The sequence below is a fragment of the Melospiza georgiana genome, chromosome 8, assembly GCF_028018845.1.
Source record: "Melospiza georgiana isolate bMelGeo1 chromosome 8, bMelGeo1.pri, whole genome shotgun sequence".
Lineage (NCBI taxonomy): Eukaryota > Metazoa > Chordata > Aves > Passeriformes > Passerellidae > Melospiza > Melospiza georgiana.
In genome coordinates, this window is record NC_080437.1 from 18,720,731 (window position 1) to 18,744,004 (window position 23,274).

At 46.0% G+C, this 23,274-nt stretch overlaps 1 protein-coding gene across 1 annotated transcript; it reads right to left on the reverse strand.

Moving 5' to 3' along the window:
- WNT8B (Wnt family member 8B) lies at positions 1-11,744 on the reverse strand. Its single transcript, XM_058029326.1, has 6 exons — positions 11,686-11,744; positions 5,614-5,647; positions 4,525-4,663; positions 3,070-3,195; positions 952-1,094; positions 1-558 (listed from the first exon to the last, which is right to left on the reverse strand). Exons 1-6 carry the CDS (start codon positions 11,742-11,744, stop codon positions 1-3), a joined length of 1,059 nt encoding a protein of 352 aa, XP_057885309.1.
- Between the last annotated feature and the right edge of the window lie 11,530 nt (positions 11,745-23,274).

The window sequence follows — 23,274 nt, forward strand, 5'->3', positions numbered from 1 at the left end:
TTAGAGCTTTCTCTTGAGCTTGCGGCTGGCTCCACCACCCCCGCTCCGCTCGCGCTTCTCCTTGCGGACACAGAAGTACTTGGTGACCCGTTTGCGGCACTGCTCGCAGCGCACGGCGCAGCACCAGTGGAACTTGCAGTTGCAGCTGGACACCATCTCGGCTCGCCTCTCCTCCACCGCCAGCCCGCAGTCCCCGCACAGCCGCCGGCAGCTCCGCTTCTCCCACTTGCTGAGTGCCTTGCCCCTCTTCAGGCACTCCCTGCCCTCCGTGCCCAGCAGCCCCAGCGTCTTGTTCTCCAGGCAGTAGTCAGGAGAGTCTTCCAAATGGACCAGTTCCTTCTTGGAGATGGAACTGAAGGTCTCAGCGATGGCACCCCGGCTGGCAGCGCTGTTCCCTGCTCCCTGCAGCAAGTCCACCTTCAGGGCTTTGTGGTACCTCTCCTTGAGGTAAGTGCCCACCTCCCGAAACTCGGGCAACTGCAGCCAGCAGGTCTGGGTGGTGCAGCTCCCCGACACACCATGGCATTTGCAAGTCCGCTTCATGGTCCCTTTCACTGCCTACGGGGTGATCAGAGAGAGGAGTTCAAGAAAAAAAAAAACCCAGAGGGGCTGTTTCTGTGCTGCAATTCCATGCAGAACCATGGCTCCAGGCCTGTGGAGGAGTTTGGCATCAATTCTCCCTGCACAGTAGTCCTGAAGCTCACAGATTTGCTTTTCCACAGGGCTCGCCTCCTTGAACTGGGAGGAGGAGGACTGCAGAAAGTCATTAACGCTGTAACACAGAAGCTTTGCTACCTTAGAGCAGACACCAGTGTACTGCTGCCATCCCCCCCAGGAAATTGTTTCTTCTGGACATGTGTTTTTAGCCACATCAAATTGTGACTCTCCACAGTGAATGCTCAGAGCCAATTTGGTATGCACTGTAAGCTCTGGAGGGAGAGAGGTGCTCACCTTTCTACCTGCCTCGTTGTTATGCAGGTTCATAGCAGCTCTGGCATCTTGTCCAGTCTCCAGGGCATCCACAAACTGCTTGGAAATAGCTTCCCCAAAGCCCACATTATCGCTGCAGCCTCCCCACAGCCAGCCTTGTCCCCCTAAGAAAGGAGATGAGATGTGTGCTGTCAAAGAACCAGAAGAGGTTTCAGAAGTGATGGGAGGGAATGGAGGCTGTGGGGCAAATCCAGCCTTTCACCACACAGTACTCCCAGATTCCCTGCCATTGAGTTCATGACATTTCTCCTGAGGCCTGGATAGTAAGTGGCTCAGGCAGAGGGGTTATGTCCTGTACAGCAAACACAGCTTTCCGGGTTTTCTGTAGAGCAGGATTTAGAAGCTGTCAGTTACCGTGCCTTAGCAGACATGCAGATAAGCCTTTGGGTCTCTAATCACTTCTCAAACCCTGACTTCAGCTGGTTCAGAGTGACTTACAGGAACAGCATCTTGCTAACTTGGATTAACAAACTGGTGGAGGCATCTTGGTCAGAGGAACAAATTCCACTCTGCCCAGAGCAGCCCAAACCTGGCACATGTGCATCAAGGAGGCTGTGGTTTTGGCACACCCAGAATTCTGAGATGATGTTTGGCATCTTAGAAGGGTCTGATTTGCTAGTTACCATCAAGAAACAAGGGAGTCAGCAAAGAACTGTGAAATTACACAAAAATATGTGAAAGTACTTTTCTTAACTGAGTGGGAGCTGAGTGAGACTGGAAAAACATCATGCCGTATTTTTCCTCCTAGAGAAAGATGCCAAATTTTTAATGAAGATTTGAAATCTGGAACATTCTGACCCTGACGTGCCACATTGGTACATGTTGGAAGTTGTGGTTTAATGGCCTTGTGCCTCTCTGGAAAGGCCTGGCCTTTGCCTGGACTTCCCCAGGGCATTGTGATCCCCTCTCCCAGGGAGAGACAGGAGTGCTTCATGGGAGGTGGGTAATTGCAGTGGATGATGCAGTCCAAATCAAGAACTGGGACTGAAGGAATAGAAAAACCTTTCACCAGCTTGGATTCAGTCCAATGGCTAAATTGAATCATGCTGTTTTGGTCAAGCCCAAAAGTTTCCTGTGCCTTACAAGGTTTTAAGTCCACAATGGAAAGTTTTGTATTAAAACCAGATATATTTGGGGGAAAGGAAATGTAGCATGACTAACTTGGTTTTCCAGAGAAGACAGAATTTGATGTGTTGTTACCTAAAAGTCTTGCTCTGCTAGAGACAGGCATTCACAAACTTTGGACACCTCTGCAGTAGTGTCTGTTTTCAAAATTATCAGCCAGTAAACTAAATACTGGACACTCCAGAGGAGTTTCTCATAAAGTGACACATACTGACTGCCTAGTGTAGCTGGGCAGGGCGTGGCTTTTACAAGATCTTGATAATTTGAAATTTGACCTCTTTCTATTCAAAACAAAATCCCTAAATGTCAATGTTTTCTATGAAAGCTGAGCAGAGAACTGAAGTGGTGCAGCCTAGAGTTCCCTACCAGGGGTGCTTGGTGGCTGAGGGCCTGGAAATCACTGCCATGTGGAGGGTGTGATGGCTGTGTGCACCCACAATGATTCTCCTGGTTGTGCTCCTGTGTGCCTGTCAGGCTGATGAGTGCTAGAGAGGTTTATGAATGCCACCCTGCTTTTTCTCATGGTCATTCTGCTGTGGGACCAGCCTGGTCCTGCAGACCCTGGGAACCCTGAGGTCTCTGACCTGTGCTGCTATACCAAGATCATTTAGGTGCATAGCAACAGATCCACTCCTCTGCCTGTATGATATAGTCATTCTCTCCAGCAGCTTAAATAGAGTTGATTTGAACCAGGAAAACTTCAACCCCTTCTGCTTTCCTGCTCATTGAGGAAGTAATGGAAAGCATCAAGAGCTTGGCTGGTGTAAACTGGAGGTGACTCCATTAGCTTCCACAGAGCTACTTTGGTTTGAACCAGGGAAAGCTTTTCTCTGGGCATTGTTCCCAGGTGTGGGGACCAGGATGGGGAGGTGTTTCTGCAGGCGTCAGTGGAGGAGAGAAGAGCTTCTCCTGCCACCTGGGACGAGTGAGGGGCAGCAGCTCATCCCTCCTTACCCAGCTGTCCATTGCGGGAGTCGTCACAGCCACAGTTGTCAAAATCGCCCAGGCTGCAGTTCCGGGTCAGCGTGTACATGACACCCGCAGAGCTGATGGCGTGGACAAAGGCTGTTTCTCGGTTTGCTGTCAAGGGGGAATACAAAGAGAGCAGATGTGCAAAAGATTTCATGGCAAGGGCAGTGTTAGAAATTGTTCCTGCCATGCAGGGGTCTGCACAGGACATCTGCAGTGGGGAAGACTTTGTGGGGTGGAGAAGAGGCCCTACATGTCAGATTAGCTTAATTTGCGTTTGAACTTCATGAAGATAGAATCTCCCAAATATGATCCAGACTGACTCATGTCATTTGAAAGGGTGTGGAGGAGATAGTACCTGACTGTCCTTGTGGGAGCTCAACAGTGGTGATATAGCACAGACAGCCAGTGTCCCCCACTTGTCACTAACACACCCCAACGGGAAGGGGTTCTCTCCAAGTATCAATGAACTCCTTCCCCACAGTCCCCTCAAGCCATACCTTCTGTTGAAAGGGCTCTGAGCAGTGACCATACCTACCCACCAGGATCAGTCTGGGAATCATCAGCTGACTTCCCTAAGCCTTTGCCTTTCATTTAATACGGTGTGGATAACCTTGACAGGAACGGTTCCAGGACCTGCTTCTGATCTCAGAGCGGGCCTTGTGCTGCAACTGTCTCCTCAAGGCCCCGCTTTGAAACCTTTGTCCACCTCTGCCTGGGGCTCTGGTCTCTTGTCTGCTGCCAGTCCCACCAGAGGCCTGAGGCTCTCCTCCACACCCAGGTCCTGCTTTTACAAAGCAGGTATGAGCATCAAACATAGGTCTAGAGGGCTAGATATGCACTGAAATATTTCTGGGGACCTGCAAATAGGTAAAGAATAGGATGCAGTGACAATGACCACAGCCCCATGCTCTACAGAGGCCCAGGTCAGCGATGCTGGGTTTCTGCCTAGGGTGTTCTGACATCTGGAAGATGTAGGAAGACTTTTGTCCTGTCTCTTGGCCAGAGCACAGCAGCTGATGAACTTTCCTGCTCCCTTTAGCCTTATCCCTCTGCTTGCTACCCAGGCAGCCTGTGCTGGTTCTCAGCCTCCCTGGGGATACCCTGGGGCACCATCTAGCATGGTATCCAGCAGACCATGTGCAGGTCAGGGGGATGCATCCTTTTGGGGAGACTATTGTGTAAGGTTTGGTCCTGTGCCAGTTGGGGTTCAGCAGGTCCATGGGTAAGGCTGGCATTGCAAGGAGCTAGATCCCACTGTATCTGGGAGCTGATGGGTGAAGGGATCTCCTGGGGAGATCCCTCTGGGTGATTCCTGCGAGAGGCTCTTCTCAGGTGAGAATGGGGAAGAAAAGGAGGCACTTGGGAAGAGAGGAGGGGGCCATGGGCTCTAACCTGTAGCAAGGGGGTCCCAGTAGTGGTATCCAATACTTTCCTTACCACTGCGCAGCCCGCCGTGGCTGGAGAGCTGCAGTGCCCTCTCCGGGCAGTTCCAGCGGTCCCAGGCGAACTGGAACTTGCACTCCTCGATGCCGCTCTGCGCCCCGGCCGCCACGCTGCTGGAGTAGATGAGATAGGCCTAGGAACAGAGCTGGGCGTCAGCACGGGGACAATGCGTAGTTTCAACTGAAAGTGACCTGTGTGCCATCTCACAGAGACAAGACGTACAGAGCTCAGAGGGTCTTCCTGGCTTGGCTTCCCTGGGAAGCTCACCACCACCAGCAGCACACCCATTTCCTGCTGAGCTGGGTCAGAGCCTGAGCCTCCTGTGGGAGAAAGCTCAGCTCTTGGCTGTTAGCCACATTAGGAAATGTGTCAGCCAGCCTCTGCCATGGGGAACCCCTTATCTCTCCACCATGAGAGGAAACAACTTTCTGCTCAGATCCGGGAGCTCCAGGCTAGCAGATGCCTCAACCTGCCTTCTTCTTCACCACAGCCCATGGGGGAGAGCTAGTGCTTTGGGGCAAGGCTGCTACACCAGTATATTAGGAGCTAGATGGGCTTGGAGGTATTCCTGGGGAATAGCCAGAACAAAATCTGGGTAAATTTTACAACTGCTCCTGGCTAAGAAAAAAAGCCTCTGAAAGAGGAGCACAAAGGTGTGAGGGGTCAAAAATATGGAACGAAGTCCTGGCAATTCAAGATGTGCTCCTTGAGGAAGTATGTTTTACATGTCCCATAGAAAATACTTCCCAGCTGTTTCAGTGTGGACCCTGATGCCAACCTGATCCTCAGGAAGCAATAGATGTCAGATGACAGCCTTGGCTGGCATCAATAGACAAATCTCCAGAATCTGGTCCCAGGCAGTTTAAAAGAAACCCAGGTCAGCATTGCTCAGTGCTCATGCAGCCCAAGGAGCTCACAAGTTCCTGGCCTTTCTCTTTGCCTTATTGCTTGAAACCTGGGGGAGACAGGAGCTCTGGCCAAGGCTGAGTGGAGAGGAGTGGGAAGGAGGAGCCCCTCTCTCTCTCTCCTTCCCTCTCTGGGTTTAGTGGAATCAGGGACAGAGATCAAAGGGATTTCTCTTACCTTGGGGCCCGTCATCAGGAAATTATTCACTGACCTGGAAGATAGAGACAGTGTCAGCAGGGAGGGGGTGATGGTGGAGGGGCCTGGGGAATGCCAGGCATCCCAGGGCTCTCCTCTCGCTCCCCCACAGTCTGCCTGTCTCCTGGCTGCAGGCACCTCTGCTCTCTCCCCCATGTTCTTTTGCTGCTCCCTAAGGAACGGGACAGTGCTGTCCCCTTCCCCCCACCCTGCTCCCGTCAGTCAGACTGTACTGGGCTGCAGTTCCTTCACTGCTCCCTCCTTTTGCTTTCCTCTGCACAGCTACCCTTTGTACCAATCTATCCCTTATTTAGCTTTCTGGTTCCCCTAGCCTTGCTTTTTTACCTCACTTGACTGAAGTCAGGATAGCATTTCTCCCAGCCCCCAGGAGTGGGACCGTGCTGAGGGAGGGAGGGCATCACACCACTGCTTCTTTGCAATATGAGTCCAGATGCATCTCTCCACATCACAATCCCTTGTTTTCCTGTGGTGCCATGTCTTACTGCCCACACTCTCCTCTTGGTCAGGTTATGGTGATGGCTGAACACAAATATACCTCTCCTGCCCATCCTCCTGGACACTGTGCAGGGCACCCTGAGGGTTTGGGGTGGGTGGGAGGTCCTAGACAAAACTAATCTTTCTGCTGTTCCCACTGAAGGTGTGGAGGAATCATCTCCAAGGGTCAGGCAGTGTGGCTTGTCTCCAACACTATGGCCTTGCAGAATGGATGCTGTCTGGTCCGAGTCTTTCTCCAGTAAGAAAGACTGTTTCTGTGCAAATGGTTAGTCAGCGTTGGGACTCCATAAGGTGCAGTGACCACCTGCAGAATTTGGAGAATTCTGGGTGAATCCTGCTTAGCTGCATCATGGCAGAAAGGACTGACACTTTGAAGAAACCCAAGAGCCAATTCGAAATATCCCAAGTCAGAAATGAAGTAAGAAAAGAGAGGGTCTCCTAAAAATACCTACTTTTTATAAAATAACATCATTTATAAACATATTTTATATATTTTATATAATTTATAACATATTTTATAAACCTAAGGTTTATAAAATAACATCACTATTTCTGGTGAGTCTGTGGAACATTTTCCCTGCTGGAGCTCAACACTTCAAGAGAAATGGGTGACTGCTGTTATCACCCAGAGAGGACACGGGGGCCAGAGAGGTAGAATGAGTGGATTGAGATCTTGCAGTGAGTGAGTGATTGGGAAGATGACAGAGCACGCACTGATAGAAACTTGGTTCTTCAACTTCTCAAAATTATGTTCTGCTTCAAATGAGCCACATAAGTATTCCCACATAAGGGAGAGAAAGATACTGTCTTTTTGTGCTACAAACCCAGCACAGACACTGTGGGGGCATCCCAGGGTGGGCTCAAGCACAGTCAGAAGCAGGCAATGCTGTCCAAAGCTGAAGGTCAAAATGCAGCCCTGCCATAGACACAGGGACAGACAGGGTGGCAGGACTGGTGCCCAGACATGAGACACATGAGAGATTGAGAGAGGATGCTGTCCTGCCCTGGAAAACCACTTGCACAGTGAGCAAGCCCACTTCACCTCCACCAGAACTGCACCCACAGAGATCCTTTCCAAAGTACACCACAAAAGGAGGTCTCATTACTTTAGCTTGGTCAAAATCCCAAGAAACCTGATCTTTGCTGTTACAGTTTAGAGTTAGGAGAATGAGTTTGCAACATTTCATTCTGGCAAGTCTAGCTTTCTTTTGTTTTGCTTTGGTTTTTATGGGTTTTTTGGTGAAAATGTGTTTACATTTATGAAGCTTTCTTTGGGAAAGATTCCCCTGGGTCAAAACAGGAGTGGGCTGTGAGAACAGGAGATTCTTTCCCTTTGTTCCAGGCTTGGGATTCAGACCCGGCTGTGCTCCAGCCCCCATGGGCACTTTAGCACGAAGTCGATGGTTGTTTTGCAGAGGAATTTTCCTTTGGAAGCTGCTTCTGCATTGTACAGCTAATTAAATATTTCCTGAGACTTGGAGAGACGGCATCTGTAGCCGAGTGATTAGAGCATCGGGTGACCTGAATCACACAGGGCCATGAACCTGGGGCTAATCAGACTGTGCAAGCTCCATGGGTCCCCATCCTAACGCAACTGGGTAGCAGCATGAACAAGTCATTTTTCCATCTGGTTTCCCTTCTGTCCATTGCCTTGACCTTAAGTGCTTTGCTATGGGGACCACACTCAGGATGGTGAGAGTGTGAATCTGGGCCCCTGGTAGCAGCTGTGAGAAAACTCTGGTAAAATGCTCCTGCGTAGGCAAGAGCTAGAAAATTGCAAGTCCTCTCTTATCTTGTTTTTGTCACCAAAAAAAGAGATAAATCCCATCTGCATTGTTTCCCATGTGGGTAGGAAAACCCAAACTCACAGTATATAGAAAGGTTTTGCTTCCTAATCCAAACCCTTGGATTAGGAACATCTGAGAAATTGCGAGGACGGCTTTATGAGGAGGACAGTAATCCACAATGTCAGTTTACAGCAAACCAGCCTGTTAGCAGGAGTCAATTGACATGACTGCATTGAAGCAGAGGATCTGTTCCTTCCAGGAGAAACCTCAAGGTCCACAAAAAGGCCAAGTTCAGGATATGCCAATTCTCCATCTGCAGCTGAGCAAATGATACAGTAGCATTTTCCCAGCAGGATATTCTAAACAGTTTATAAAGTCAGAGAGACTGAAGGCATTTTCCTTGAGCTCTCAGATCAACAGGCAGGCAGGCTGCTGGCTGGGTTTGTAGGACTTAAACAAGTAAAGGATTCACAAAGTTTCAAGTCTTTTGTGCACTTGACGCCCTAACATTTAACTCTTGCAGCTTCAGGTGGGTTCAGGAGAAGGGAAGATGGGACTATCATATGATTAGAGGCTGGCTGAAATTTTTCTTACTTGTATTGAGGAGGAAGGAAAGGTAGTAATGGAGACAGAATCTGTATGCTTTTCTTTGCTCTTATAATTTAGCTAAGAAAAATGTATTTCCATTCTGTATATAGTCTCCAGGAAGGGCAGAGAGCAATTTAGCCACTACTTACACAGATACAGTACAATAGTGACAGTGTCTCTAGAATCATCTCTGTGCTGCAAACAGGAATCACTACCAAAATCTCTCTTCATTGTTTTGTCTGTAGTGTGATTTTAAAAAAGAAATTATGTACTTCTACTAAATTTTCATTCCATTGTAAAGGAAAGCAGAATGTAATACTAAACTAAGTAGCTGCAGTCATAGCTGGTGTTAACCAGCCCAATTTCTATGACATTGGTGATTTTTTTTGTGTCACACACATGAAAAGAGACATTTGAAGTAATTTCTGTTCTCAGAGAAAGCTCAGGGAGTTTCTAGCTGTGTAACCCCCTTTCCCTCCATCTTCAAACTGCAGGGGCTGAAGCGGAGCAGGCTCGTAGCCAAGCGGGTCGAGGGGGGACAACCCCGAGTTCCTCTGCCCCCTCCCCAGGCTGTGCAGGGCCCTGGCCAGGACACACTGCTTCCCTCAGCACAACTCTATGTCTCCAGGTAAAAAGTAAATGTAGGGCAAGAGATTTTCATTGGATCCAATATTAGAAAATTATGTCAAAGCTAGTAAATATCTTCAGCAGGAGTTTTCTGTCACAGTTTTATTGAATCTGAAAACAAAGAACCCTGCCAAGCAGCTGTCCCATTATATTTTACTCATATCAAATACTAACAAGCCTCTGATAATTCTGTCTCATTTACAACTTTAACCAATAACATCACACTCATCAGTTTAGCATCACTCTCCTCAGTTTAATATGCCCTGAGAGCCTTACCTAATCTCTCATTACAATATTTGTCTGATACCTTACCACCCACTCAGGCTACTGTGCTGCTGGTTCTGCTCTTTAGAAAATTATAAAGCTGGATTTACATATTCACTGTCATTATTGTAAATAGAGAAAATGGATAGAATTTCCTTTTGGATCTGAGTTTTGTTCTCAATATGAGCTCCCCGAGGTTATTAGAAAATCAGGGAGGCTGAAAACCAAAGGCAGTCCCACAGCTGAAGTGTAAAAATTACATTTAGGAGAAAACTACTGAGTTAGAGATCTTTATATTATTCCCACAGGAGAGGAAACTGGGCAGCAACTCAATAACATTTGGAACTTTACTTATTTTTTCTTCATTTTTCTCTATTTTGTTATATTTATTTTGAAGATTTTGTTCCTAAATGCAACCCTCACATTTTGATCACCTAGAAATAGTACATTGGTTGAATCATCCATTAAATGGTAAAAGATAATCCACATGCAAAGAAAGGAAGTGGCCACATATATATATAAAAACATTTTTTGTTGTTTTTCTATATTGCTCCCCCACCATGTTCCCACTCCCAATTCTTGTGATTAAATCATAAAGAAAAAAATAACATGTTTTAAGCCATTGGATCAGATAGAGAAAACCAGCACAAATTTCAAGCAGAATTATTTTATGACTCTCACAAATTCATTTTTCTCCTAAAGAGTTAAGGCAGAGTGTCTGCAAAATGATAATACCTTTCAAATAAAGGTTGCAATTTTCCTTTCTCTATGGAACTCATGACCTATGAGCAACATGCAGAGAGAAGCGAGGTTGTCTTTATCTATAAATTTTTCTCTTGGATAAAAACTACTGAGAGACAGGAATCTAAACATCCAGCTTTGGACTGAAAATGTCTTGGATTTCCATATTTAGCTCTACTTTGTGTCCTGAAATTTCTCTTTGAACTGTTTCTTTAAAATGTTGGGGTTTTTTCTTTTAATGTATTCTAAACCTGTTTTTATTGAGGAAAGCAAGACATACACAGGAAGAGCAGAAAAATAACAATAAAATCAGCATGAGCTCTTGCCTAGCCTTTCTGTAGAACATACATATTACCCTTGTTCCAGAAGGGAGGTTTATCTTGAGTTTGCTCTTTTATAGTATTTAGACATATACAAATTGTTGTGTATTCTTTTAGTGAAAGGAGTAGAAAATCTCTGAAAGAACATAAATTTCATTTCCAGACTAACAGGAATCAGTTCTCATTTACTCTTTAGTTTCTCTTTTTGTAATTTTGATTTCTCCATCCATGGTAATAACCCTAGAGATCTGCTATGGAGAAGGCAGGGGATTTTAGTAATTGAATGGTAAAAGACTTTGCTTGCCGTTAGAGATAAATCTGTAACCCACTGAGCAGATTCCCCAGGGCATCACTGCAATTGAGAGAAAAAAAATTGGGTACTCAGTAAAAATCACATAGGAAAAATACCTGCAGAGATCATTTCCCTTTGGGAATGGGACTGATATATCCCACAAGGAACGATACAAGATTTGATGCAAACATAATCTCTTTCTGTTCACCCTTAAAGAACTTTTTGGGAAATAAATATAACACCCTCCTCAGGACAAAGCAAGAGGTCCACAGGAGATGGCCACAGGTTTGTGCACAGCAGAACTCGTCTGATGGGACTCGGGTGGTTGAAAACCGAGCTGTAGCAATCGCCGTAGCAAAAGCAGCTCCCCAGGAAACCCTAATACATGAATTTCAGACAAGAAATTCTTTCCCTGTGTGTGCCAAGGAGCTGGGCTCTCAGGCTGCTCATCCAGAGTGACACTCCTGTGGATCTAACTCACCCATGCGGGCTCTGAGCTCTTAATCACAGACTGTTCTCTTTGGGGAGCATGAGAGAAGCCCCACTTCATTTAATTAAGACAAGACAAGCTGACTGGGAGCCTTTGGAAAAACAGAAGTCTCTGGCTCTTCCATTGGGTTATCTTCCCACTTGAAAGTGAGGGGCTAGGTCTCAGCATCCACTCTCCCCTATTTTACTCCAGCTTACAATCTGGCCCCTAGTTATTTTTGGGAAGTGCAGGGAAAAAGAGGGACTTTCATAGATCGAACCTCTCTGCCAATGAGTGTGTAAGGACTTGGTTAAATATCTGATTCCATTAAAGACAGAACTTAGCTAAGTGAGAAAGAGGAGACATTTAGGAAGGCGAAGAGGAATTTCCTTAGGGTATCTGGGAAGAGCACCTGCCTGTGACACAGACTGTGATGCTCTTGATACTCACCAGGCATAGCAGGACTGGAAGAAGGGAGTGAGGAAGAAGATGCCCAGATAAGGGTCCATGTGAAATATAAAATCCAAATAAAGAGGGAGAAAGGAGATCCTAAAAAAACCCCAAACTTGGTTACCACCACCACCAGAAAAAAGGAAAAAAAAAAGAAGCACTACTAATTTAGGGAAGGGATGGAGTTATTTTCCACCCGGCAGTCCTGGTGTGATGAAGAGGCGGATGCCTCCTGAATCCCACCTTCTGCAAAGGATAACCAATCCTAAAGTAAGAGCTAAAGGGGGCTGGTGAAATGGAGCCGCAGAACTTCCTAAGAAGAGATTATCTACTTAATTAAAGATTTTTTTTTTCCCCTAAGTCCTTCAGCCAATCAGGACTCAAGTGCCAGAGAGAGATTGAACTGATGAAAAGAACACCCCAGGTTCCTCGAAGACAAATGCACCACGAAAGGGATAAGAGGGAGGGAAAAGGGGGGGAAAAGAAAAAAAAAGAAAGAAAAAAAAAAAAAAGAGAGAGAGGGATAAAGAAAGGGACAGCAAATCCTTTATAGTAATCACTAGATTCAATCTCCACTAGCACTGCTCTGGCTCTCCATTCTCAGCAAAGGCAACTGGAAGGGCTGCTTTTGAAGTGTCCTCTCCTCCTCCTGCGTTGGAGGTACTGCTGAGCTGGGGTGCACTGGGTGCTCTGGGGTGGGGGGATTGGGCTCAGGCTCTCTACATCTGCTGCTTGGGTCACAGATATGAGATCATTGTCTCTGCCTCAGTCTCCCCCAGAAGTTTAAGGAGGATCAGGGCCAGTTCCTACCTCCATCTGCTTCTCCTTTATCATGGTGACCTGCTCTTTCTTCCCACCTCCTGTTTGCATCAGGCCATCCTCACCCCAAGAGAAAGGCCTCTGGCTAAACCTTCCTATTCCCCCTTAATTTTTTGCTTTTGGCATTTCCTATAAAGTCCATGGGAGACGGTCTTTGGTTTGGAAGGGTTAGCAGTCTCCCACTAAGGGCTTATCCCAGGCCAACAGCTGTTGGAGCTACTTAGAAGTGCATCCAGTCAGTGGCATCTGGCCACATGGGACATGCCAGTTACTGTCACAGCACCCACCACAGACACCCTGACTGGCCCTAAATCAACATTGGACCAGTTGGATCCCATGTCCCAAAGCCACAGGAAGAGCTTCTCCGCACTATGCAGTTGAATTTTGTGCTGCGGACATGATCAGCCAAAACATGGGCTGAGGCCAGTCAAACTCATTTCATCCAGGGCACAGCTAGCAAGCAGAAGTGCTGGACCCAGGCAGGATTTGAAGAGGACTGAGGTCCTCTGGCCGAGCCATCAGGCAGGGCTGACAGCCAGTTGAGCTTTGCGTGGGGACACTTCAGGTGAACCAAAGTCCCTCCTGGGTTCCAGAGTCTCAGGAAAGGAAAGCTGCTCAGCAGAGATTTGCTCTCTGATGGATTTTGGCTGTGTCACACTGAGCCCAGCTGTGCTCAAGCGAGGGAGCCCTGGCCAGGCACAGCACATAGGACACTGCTGCCAAAACACTACCTTTGCCCAGAGCCCTGCCTGTTCAGCCAGGGCACTCCCTCACCCCAAGGGTGGCTGGGCAGTTTCTGGGTACCTAGAGGAGAAGAAGATGCAGTGGCAGCAATTTATCCCAGGGCCAGTTGTGCCCCCAGCTGTGTTCTATTACAGCAAGACTGATGGTATTTGCACTCATTAAAGCCCCAGGTCCTGGAGCCCCAAGCATTTGAAAAACTAAGATGTTAAGTATGGTGAAAAAAAGCTTGAGAATTTATCTAGTAGAAGATAAAACACCAAAAACTGAAAGGTGAGGGAAACAAGCCCTTTATTTATTCTTAAATTAATTTTTTTAAGAATACTGTTTTTAATTATTAATTATATTGAAACAAAATTTCAATGCTGTGGTGTTTAGCACAGTTTAATGGTTTTGGTGGTCTAATTCAAATAGTGGAGGTGGCGTGCTCCCCCTCCCAGGCTGAGCTGAACTCAGTGTAGAGAGCAGCTGCAGAGGCTGCTGCCGCCTCAGGGGAGCTGAGGGTCTGCCAAGGGGCTCAGTCCCACTGGGACAACACTGCTGAGATGCAGGAGATGCCACCATCCTGCATTTGGCATCTATTTCTGATGGTAGAAAGGGGAAGAATTTTCAGTTGTGTCTTGTAAGTCTCCAACTGTCTCAGGATTCTTGAGCTGGAGTTTTCACATTTCTCAGGTCCGGCAGCAACAGCATTTTGAAATCATGCAACACTTCAGACATTTCTTGACCAATTGAAAAGGAATGACACCATTGGGTTCTCTGGGGTGAGCTGTATTTGTTGCTCCATGACAAATTAAGTAAGAAGATTACAAAAAGTAGGAAAAAAATAATAGTAGGTGGATCTAAAATAAACAGATGCAAGTAATTGTTTTTATTAACTGTTGCAAGAGGCACCCAGGCTGTTCTCCAAGCTCACAGAAGCACCAGCAGCTTTGGAAACATCAGCCTCCTTTGCCAACATCTAATTCCAATTAAATGCAATACTTACTTTCCTGGAAACAAGCCTGTTTTTCAAACCAAAGAAGCTGGAGGCAAAGTCTGAAACAAAACTGTCCCAAACATATTTCAAAGTATTTCATTACAATTCTCAAAAGCTGTTAAAAAGAAGCACTATATAAAGAATTGAGATGCAAAATTGTTTATTATGTTCCTCAAGTTTTGTTATTGTTACTGAAAAAAGCTCTGTACATTAACTAAATGGATGCAGAGAGAAGTAAAAAACATTTTGTGGCCAGAACAGGTACCTCACCCCACTTGACCCACTGGCCAATACGGATCTCTGCTGACCTTTGCACTGAGTACTGTGATGTGTGTTTGACTATTTGTTCATTTCCCAGAATGGCAGGCAGGGCTTGAGGAGAGCAGCAGATAGAGAACCTGCCATCATCTGCAGTAATTACTTCCAGTTTATTAAAAAGAAAAAAACCAAACAAACCACCCCAAAACAAAACAAAAACCCCGCCAAATTTGAATATAATATTTCGAAGTTTAATTTCCAGAGTACAGAGAAAATCTTAACTATCCTAAAATAACTTGTACAAGTTATCACAAAAGTCAGAGAAAAAGTGAAAAATAAGGCCTTTAACACTCCTGCTTCCTTTCACCCCAGTACCAATGCAACAGATGGATTTAAAAAAAGAGGTTAAGAAGTGGGGGTAATAATTCCAAGTCTGGCTCACAGATATCTCAAAAGTTTATTTGTGTCAATGCAAAGTGTCCAAAGAATAGATTTGTTAAAACAAAATGGGCATTAAAAAGATCAAGAAAGAATTTGACATTTCTTCTGTTAAAAGATATATAAAAGGTATGAGATCAAAATAAAAGGAAATTAATCTTATGTAGGCAACATACAGAACTCAAACCTGGAAGGGCTGAAATAGTCTCAGGAATGTCCAGCTTCCAGTGCATTAAGGGAATTTCAATTGTTTTGACCATAGCTTTGCTTTTTGGACCGACTAAATGCATCTTTAATAGTGCCTAAAGTCTGTCAAAACATCCACCAGCACCCCAAGAAGGAGTATGTGCTGCTCACAGTCCTGTACTGGACAAGCCCTGTGCTATTCTGCTTCTTCAGTCAAATGGCTCTAGAAACAAAGCCAAATAAAGGCTGGGGAAATGCTTTCATGAGATCAACTAGCATGCAATGGAAATAAACATGGAATTTTTAGCATTTTGGCTCTGAAAAGGCAAGAAAGGTGCTGGTGTGCCCAGAAGCCTCTTTGTTTATTTTTGTGTTTATCTGTACCAGTCTGAGACTGTGCCATTAAAGACAGTATTGACACACCAACAGATGCCAACAGTGGTGCCACCTCTTTGCTGTAAGATTGATTTTGTAACCTAGCACTGTTCCCCCACGCTGTTCTGCGCAAGGGTGACGCATGCAGAGCAGCCTCCTGTGAGGTCTGCTTGTGCTTTACCAGTGCTGGGAGGGTCCTCACATTTGTAGGTTCTCTGTAAGGTTCATGCAAGGACAGCTCAGTGGATCCTTGTCCACTGCAGTGAACTGTGGGGATGGGACACATCCATCAGACATCAGAGGAAGTGACTTGACCTGAGGAACCCAAGAAAAATCTACTTGGGAGCTGCTTAAACAGGCCCACTGTTGCACTGGAGACATACATTTTCTTTCCTTTTCAGGCCCTCAATGCCCCCTTCAGTATTATTATTATTGTGAATACATGTAAACAAAACTACATTTTGAACTGTAAGAATGAAGAATTTAAAAGACTGCTCAGTGACATGCTTCAAACTTCTTTAGCTGAAACTCTTTGCAAGCTCTGCAAGAGCCCTAAATAACTCTAGCTAACTTACAAGTGGATCTCCTTCACCCAAATCAGTTTGTTTGGCTCTAGTGCAGAAAGACCGACTGGTTTGGAGCCCCTTTTGTGAGGCTGACAGGAAGAGCTTTAGCTGAGGAATTTGTCCAGCCCTGTGATTTTTTCATCTCTGATTTGCTGTGCAGTCTAATGACTGTGCAGCTCTGGGTTAGCCTGTAATTTGTCCCTCTGACAAGCCAGCCTGCCGTGTCAAAGCCGGCAGATGGTGCTCCCAGCCTGGCCTGCAGCTGGGCTGCGGCTCAGCACTCCTGTGGAAGACAATCCCTGGATTTCAGGGGTGCAGGGAAATGCTGCTCTTCTAGACATGGCCATGTCCAGCACAGACAACAGGCTGTGCACAAGATCCAAGCATAAAAATTCTCCTTTTCTCCTTCTTGTTTCTCCAGACCAAGTATCTTGAGGCCTCAGAGTAGGTAAAGTCCAAAGATGAGTCAGACTGGTTGTGCCATGGCAGTGGTGTGGAGCTGCTGGTGGCTGTGCCCACAGCTGGAGGTGACAGCAGTGCCACAGTGCAGCTGCCACCTGTGTGCTGCAGCACACCTCCCACAGCCAGCCACTGTGGTGGCCAATGAGACCCCTACCAACACCTGGCCTTAGCTCAGGGATGTGCAGATACTTCCCAACTCTCAGCAGGAAGGTGGCGGTAAGGCTGTCAGCAGTATGCACAGATATGTGTCCGCACTTTCTCACTGATGTGCCCCTTAACAGGTCCTGGGACAAACCCAGGATCAGGGACCAGCAAATCTGGCTCAGCTCTTTGCCCTACAACAGCAATGGAAACTGCACTGGGGTAAGTCCAGTGAGATCCTTCCTCTTTGTCTACAGCTATCATGACTAACCTTCTGCATTTATCCGGAATGAGTCAGACCTGTAAAATCATGAGACCAGCTTGAAAATAATACACAGTGCAAGCTATTTGTGTCCAAGTCTTTAATGTACTCTTGGGGCTTGTTTCCTCTGGAAATGGCAGAGCTGGGAACATGCTGTTCTCTCGTAAAAAAGGCAAGCTGGGCTCCAGGCAATCGGACTTTCCAATGAACACCTAATGTCAAAAGGCTTGCCAGATTATGGGGGTAGTGACACTGAGCAGGCATATAGGGCCTCTCTGTGTTGAGCCAAACTTGCTGAGTGTGGGTCCAGGCTATTTGCCTGAGAGATCTCACACATTCGGTGTTTGTACATTAAAATACTGGATCCTTTTTGCTCTGTCCTTGGCCAAGGACTCCTCTTGACCTTGCGTGTAATACTTGTTGCTACTCCTCACGTTGGGAGTGGCTGCATTTTAGTGGTGAGCATCAGATCAGCCCATGGGGTGCGGTGGCTCCCAGCAAGCTGTAAGGAAAGCTGAATCATTTCCCCATAAAACCCAGGGTGCAGGATCTGGCTCCAGCTCCAGCATTCCCCAGTGTCATCTGCATTGACTAGGACTATTTCTTTTGTCAGAATAGTCAGCCAGTCCCAATAAATGGTGATGATGATGATGATGATGAGCTTGGAGGCTGAGTCAGGCAGCCAAGATGAAGAAACTGCTCCAAGATGGTCAGGATAAACTGGCATCACAAAATCTATCACCAATCCTTTGCAAATGTCATTGCTGACAGAGCCACTATCAGGCTTTCTGTCACAATCTTAAACACGAAGCACTTTTAATGATGGTTGTTGGAAAAATGTTACAGACAGACTGTTGTTGGACAGCCCTGACCCCTTTTATAAGTGTCCCAAGAAAGAGGCATAAACAAAAAACCAACATTTGTTTGCCTGTTTGGAACAAGCCCCTTGGCTTTCATGCTGCCAGCCTGGACAAGGTTTCACCACTGCTGTGGGCCACCACAAAGAGGTGCTTTATTGAAGCACAACATTCTCTAAAGGAGATGTTTCTTTTCCCAAATAATAATGAACCAGATATTTCAGCTGTAAGTTAAGAGATAGTCTGTGTCCTAATCAAGATTTTCCCTGAGTCCTAAAAAGTGCAGATGCAGAGAATGAGGGAAAGAGAATTGTGGCTAGAAATAATAAACATTTTTTGAGTGCTTGAATCACAAGTAGGAAAGAGAGCTCTGTGCTGTCAGGTGCTGCTGAGGGGAGTCAATACTTGGTGACAAACTTTTGGCTTGTTATGTTCATTTGTCACAACTGACAGCAGTCAAGCCTACTTTGTATAAATCTTTTACCAAGTCATTCTTATCTCATCTCCATCACTGCAGCATCCCAGGACATGGGCTACTGAAACCTCTCAGTATACTTATGAAGTGTCAGCTGTTGACTAGAGGCTGGTAACTGAGGCATGACATAGATAATGACTTGCCCAGACTCAGGTAGCCCAATGATGTCTCATATGGTACATCTGAGCTGAAAACAAACCAGGATATAGCCTGTTAATAGTGAGAAGAGGGAGATGAGGGTGCCTATATAACAAATTGCTTCTCAGAATGAGCAGAAGATGCAAGAACATCCTGGCTTCTGGCCAGAGGTTGCTGTGAGCTGAGACCCCAGTACACTGGGGTGGCATTGCCTCAGGAGTACAAGAAGATCCTGAATAAAATCAGCTTTTCCCAAACACTGGCATTTATATGGGGACCTGTATCTGGTGTCAGAATGAAAATCAACATCAGAGCTTGCACTGGTTTCACATTAACATATGCAAAGTAGGAATGAGCCCTACTTTGTGGAGGACAAAGCCATGAGAAAAGGCAGCAAAAAGCCCCAACCACCACATTAGAAAACACTATTTATATAGTTTCTTTATACAAATGTTCATATTTATCCATCACAGGGTGGTATTTTTTGGAATAATATACTTTTTGTAGCTTTATCCTTACCCATTGCCACTGTGAAAGACTAGCTAACTCCCAGACTCTGTCTTGTCAGATTGCAGTACCTGTTTGGCGACCAACCATTCTTCTCCTCAGTTTAGAGAAATATGGCAACATAATTCAGACTTCGTGCCATCTGGGTGACCGAAGGGGAATCTGTAGGGCAGACACATTGCGCCTGCAGTTCCCTGTCCGACTCCAGGGTGGCGATGCTGCCTCAGCTCTTACTCCGGCTAATAATGCACACTGCGCTCTGTGAAAGGATTTTTTTATTGGCACCCTGGGTGTGCTGAAAGATGATTGCATATGGCAGGAGTCATTCTTACAACCACGATCTGCCTGTTTTTGCTGCATCCCAAGCCTTGCATGTAGCTGCAACAGCCCTTACCTGCCCATTGATTGTAACCAGAGGAAGAACAGAGTGTCCGAAGAAATTACATGTGTCTTGTTCCCGGGATGTTCTTCTTATGAGTATATACAGATGGTGTCAGTAGTTGGTTATGCTAAGAGGAGATAACAGATCCCACCCAGGACACAGGCTCTCCTAATTCCAGCTCAGCCTTTGATCATGGATAAATTATTCCTCTTTCACATGCCTCAATCTCTCTCCCCATTCAAATGTCTGTTTAGACTCTAAGCTTTTGGAGACAGTGCGTGTCTCATGGTGTGGAAATACAGAATGTAGTACTGATACTGTACAGCACCCAGAACAATGGAGACCTTGATCTTGATGGCAGCCTTCACTCATTATCTTAATAAAAGCATCCGAGTCTATATTTGAAACAATTTATCTGAACAATCCTTTGGCCATACTGACTCCAGATCAGACACATGATAAGAAGTGACAGAGGAAAGTGTGTATGTAATGCCATTTAATGTCTTTGAAATGACTGAAGATGTAACTTCTGCAGTCGGAGTGGAGGTGGGTGCCCTCCAAGAGGCAGCCCTGCACCTCAGACACAGTGTATGTGCCATTTCCATTGCCTGCTAGACGCTTTCTGTTGAGTAGGGAAAAGAAATTAACTACAAGTCTTGGATCCCAAAGTGCAATTTTGTCGCAATTGTGGCTCTGCAGGGAGCAGCTCCTTAGAGAGCTGAGTACTACACTGGCACCCGAGAAGCAACTGGTTCCTCCCTTACAAGGGAACATTCTACCCATCTGAGGAGGGGCAAAAACGCAGCTTTGAGGAGACTGAACCCTCCAGTCCTCCAGTCTCTTTTCCATTTTTAAGTCCAGGCTAGAAATACCACAGGAGATAGGAAGCATCAGTTCTTAAGGAAAACTCCCTTTTGACTAAAAAAATTTCACAAAGGACATTTTAATGGAGAGATTTTGAGCGTAAGTAGTGTAAGAACCATTAATAGTGTTTCACCGTCATTAAGAGAGTGAAGTTCCCATCTTGTGTGGCACAAGAGCAGACCCCCAGTGTACCTCAGCTCCAAGAGTATCTCTTCCAACTTTGCTGGGCTGCAAGAATCAGGTCTGTGTGCAGCCTCTACCAGAGAGTTTTTTCATTGGTGTACTACTACCTCTCTTAATCAGTCAGTCACTCAATAGACCTGGTAGTGCTTTCTTAGGCAGTTTGGTGCCTTATATGTCCCCTCCATCCCAGCTCAATAGACACATACCCACACTGTGCAGGATCCTCCTGGCAACAGTAGGCATACCAAAGCAACAGTGAACCTCTGTTCCTCATTAGCCAGCCACTTTCTAATCCAAGCCTTGCTATTTTTATCCAGTTCAGATTTCTTCACTCCGTTATTAGATAAATAATGTGGCAATCTCTCAAATGTCTGGCCAAAGGCAAAGCAGTTTGCAGTCATTTCTGGCCCTACTGCCAGAAATCAAATGGCATTTTGCTTGCTAAGCTGACCCCAGTAACAGGTTCTTCTCTCAGAGGAAGCATCTGGATATCAGGACTCTATCAGCATTTCCACTAAACAAGGGGTCTCTTTCCCCTTCTCTCCCAAAACAACTGCATTAATGATGAAGTAGAGGAGAATTCAGCAGCATCCTGTCATGTCCACCATCTTCCCAAACACCAAAGGAGCAAGTACCTTGTGTGCCTCAAGGGAGGTTGTAGGACCTCCAAAAAATCATTCAGTCCTCTGAGATTTCTTCCCTCAATGTTACAACAGATGGGAAGAGTGTCCAGTGCCCTGTCCTCTTGTGACCTTACCCCAGTGTGCCCTAGATGTGATACCTCTCATTGAAAGCTGAGTGACTCTTCTGGCTTGGACCACCAGCAGACACAGCTGGGGCTTCATCTGAGGCGTGTCAAAGCACACACATTCAAAATGTGCTAAGCCCTATAATAACAGGGAGAAGGTGGCCCCAAATATGTTTGTAGCATCAGCTAAATGCTAATTTGGAGCTGGTTTTCCTCCCACTTTGCTGGGCTATCTTGACAGAACAAAAGCCAGAATTTCTGAGGAACTAGCAATTACTACCAAGTTTCCAAGGGCAAAACTCAGAAAACATCTTAAAAAAAAAGAAAAAAACCACAAAAACCAAAATCAAAAACAACAACAACAACAAAAAAGTCATAAAAATCTCTGGTTTCTGAAAAATAGAATCCCTCCCCTCTGAAAACTCTGCTTCACACTGTCTTTGGTAGGATTTCCAAAATCACCTGTATATAAAAGCCTTGGGCTATGTGTCCTTTATGCAAGGCTAAGATGGTGGATCATTCTCTTATGGTCAGTCAAATATGTTAATAAATTTCTTTCGGGCCTAGTTAGGGCCTTAGCCTGTGCATTTTAGAGTTTGTTCTGAAAGTAGCACAAGCTGGAAACAACTCTGCTGAAAAAAAGTAGACTGACTCCCACTGAACTTCAGTTATGCCCTATCCCTCCTTTCAGGCGAGAGGATTTCTAGGGAAGAGAGGGCAGCTGAGCAGTTGGACTTTCCTATAAAAGGGGACTATGGGGATAGAACTTCTGGAAGACTGGGGGATGTGGGCATGTAGGGTATTGAGGATATGTGCTAGGGAAAGGGTGGGTTGCAGCAAAACTGTAATGCAAGTTTGGAGATTAGGCCTCAGAAACTCTGTGGTTTAGGCCATTGGTTAAGGTTAAAGCAGCTGCTAGAGAAAAGGGGAAACAGATGAATTTGAATACTGCTTATTCTAACTGGTACCATGGAGGGGAAGGGGAGCAAAGCAATGCATGGTCTGCTCTCAGGGAGGGAAGCATACTTAGATGAGTAGAGACCTGCTATTTTAAGTGCCTTTGTGCCCTCTTCCAGGGGCACAGGAAAGCTATGGCTTTTAGGTCTCTGAACGTCTTAATAGTTCGTTGGTAGGCTCTTCCCTATGCCAGAGCAGGTCTGCTGTGGGATCTCTTTGGGCAAGCCAGGAGTATTTCTCAGCTGATGACCTCTCAGATACTGGGGTGGAGGGGCAGAGCTCCAGGAAGTGCCATCAGAGGTCTGGAGACTGAGGCCATCCTTGGGTGAGGTCTGTCACTGACCTGCTGTCTTGGCTGGGTGATGTCATCCTGAGTGAAGGTTGGCGTGCTTGCAGTGCCTGGTCAGGACATTCTACTGAAGTAACCCCTTGTTCCTCACATGTCAGAGAGTGTGGGACTGCATCAAACAGCCATTTGCCTGGCACCACTCTTATCTGAGGGTCACTGTTCTCCAGTTGCTGTGCTCAGCCAAAAATTGCAACTCCCTGGTGCTTGTAGCCAAACAGAAAATCTGGCACTTGTGTTAGTGTGACCATGTCCCTGCGGGGCTTGACAGGAACTGCTCTGAGGGAAAATGAGAGTTTGATTTTCAAACAGTGTCCACTGGGACCCCTACTAGATCTGAACAGATATCTCTGATATCTGAAAAGCAGGTATTAAACTGGAAGGCTACCAGTAGCTATACCCCTGCTCTTTCATCCCTTGGCAAATAAACAGTTTGCAAATCTTTTTATTACTTACTGATGTGAAATTTTTAAAGGTTTTTGGGCCCACAATTGATTTTTTCTTCATTTGCAGAAAAAGATCTTAATCAAGATTGCAGAATCAAATAGGCTGTGGATGGTTCAAACCCAACTGCTCTGCCAAGCCTCTGGCCATATAGGATAGGTCCAGTTATTGCTTTAATGGTTGCAGCAGGATCACAGGCTGCAGCAGGCGTTTGTTGCATAGTGCTAGGTGCAGTGGAATTAGTACTTCTTGTGAAGAAGGAACAGGAAGATATGGAAGAGGTTGCTCAGCTGATCAGTGGCAGAGTGGGAATAAGCTTCAGTTCGTGTTTTATGCATCAGGGAGGAAAAAAAATCACATTTTAAAAATTCTTATTAGACTTTTACAGGGGTAAAGGGGAGTGGGAAATTTCTGCCCTATTGATGGAGAAGCTGATATGCTCACCTTGTTTCATACAGAGC

Excerpts from the sequence above, each read along its gene's own strand:
- WNT8B (XM_058029326.1), bottom strand. The coding sequence starts at position 11,744 with ATGGACCCTTATCTGGGCATCTTCTTCCTCACTCCCTTCTTCCAGTCC. Across the intron at positions 5,648-11,685 it reads TTCCAGTCCTGCTATGCCTG|GTCAGTGAATAATTTCCTGA; the intron begins GTGAGTATCAAG and ends TCTATCTTCCAG. Across the intron at positions 1,095-3,069 it reads CTCCCGCAATGGACAGCTGG|GGGGACAAGGCTGGCTGTGG; the intron begins GTAAGGAGGGAT and ends CTCCTTTCTTAG.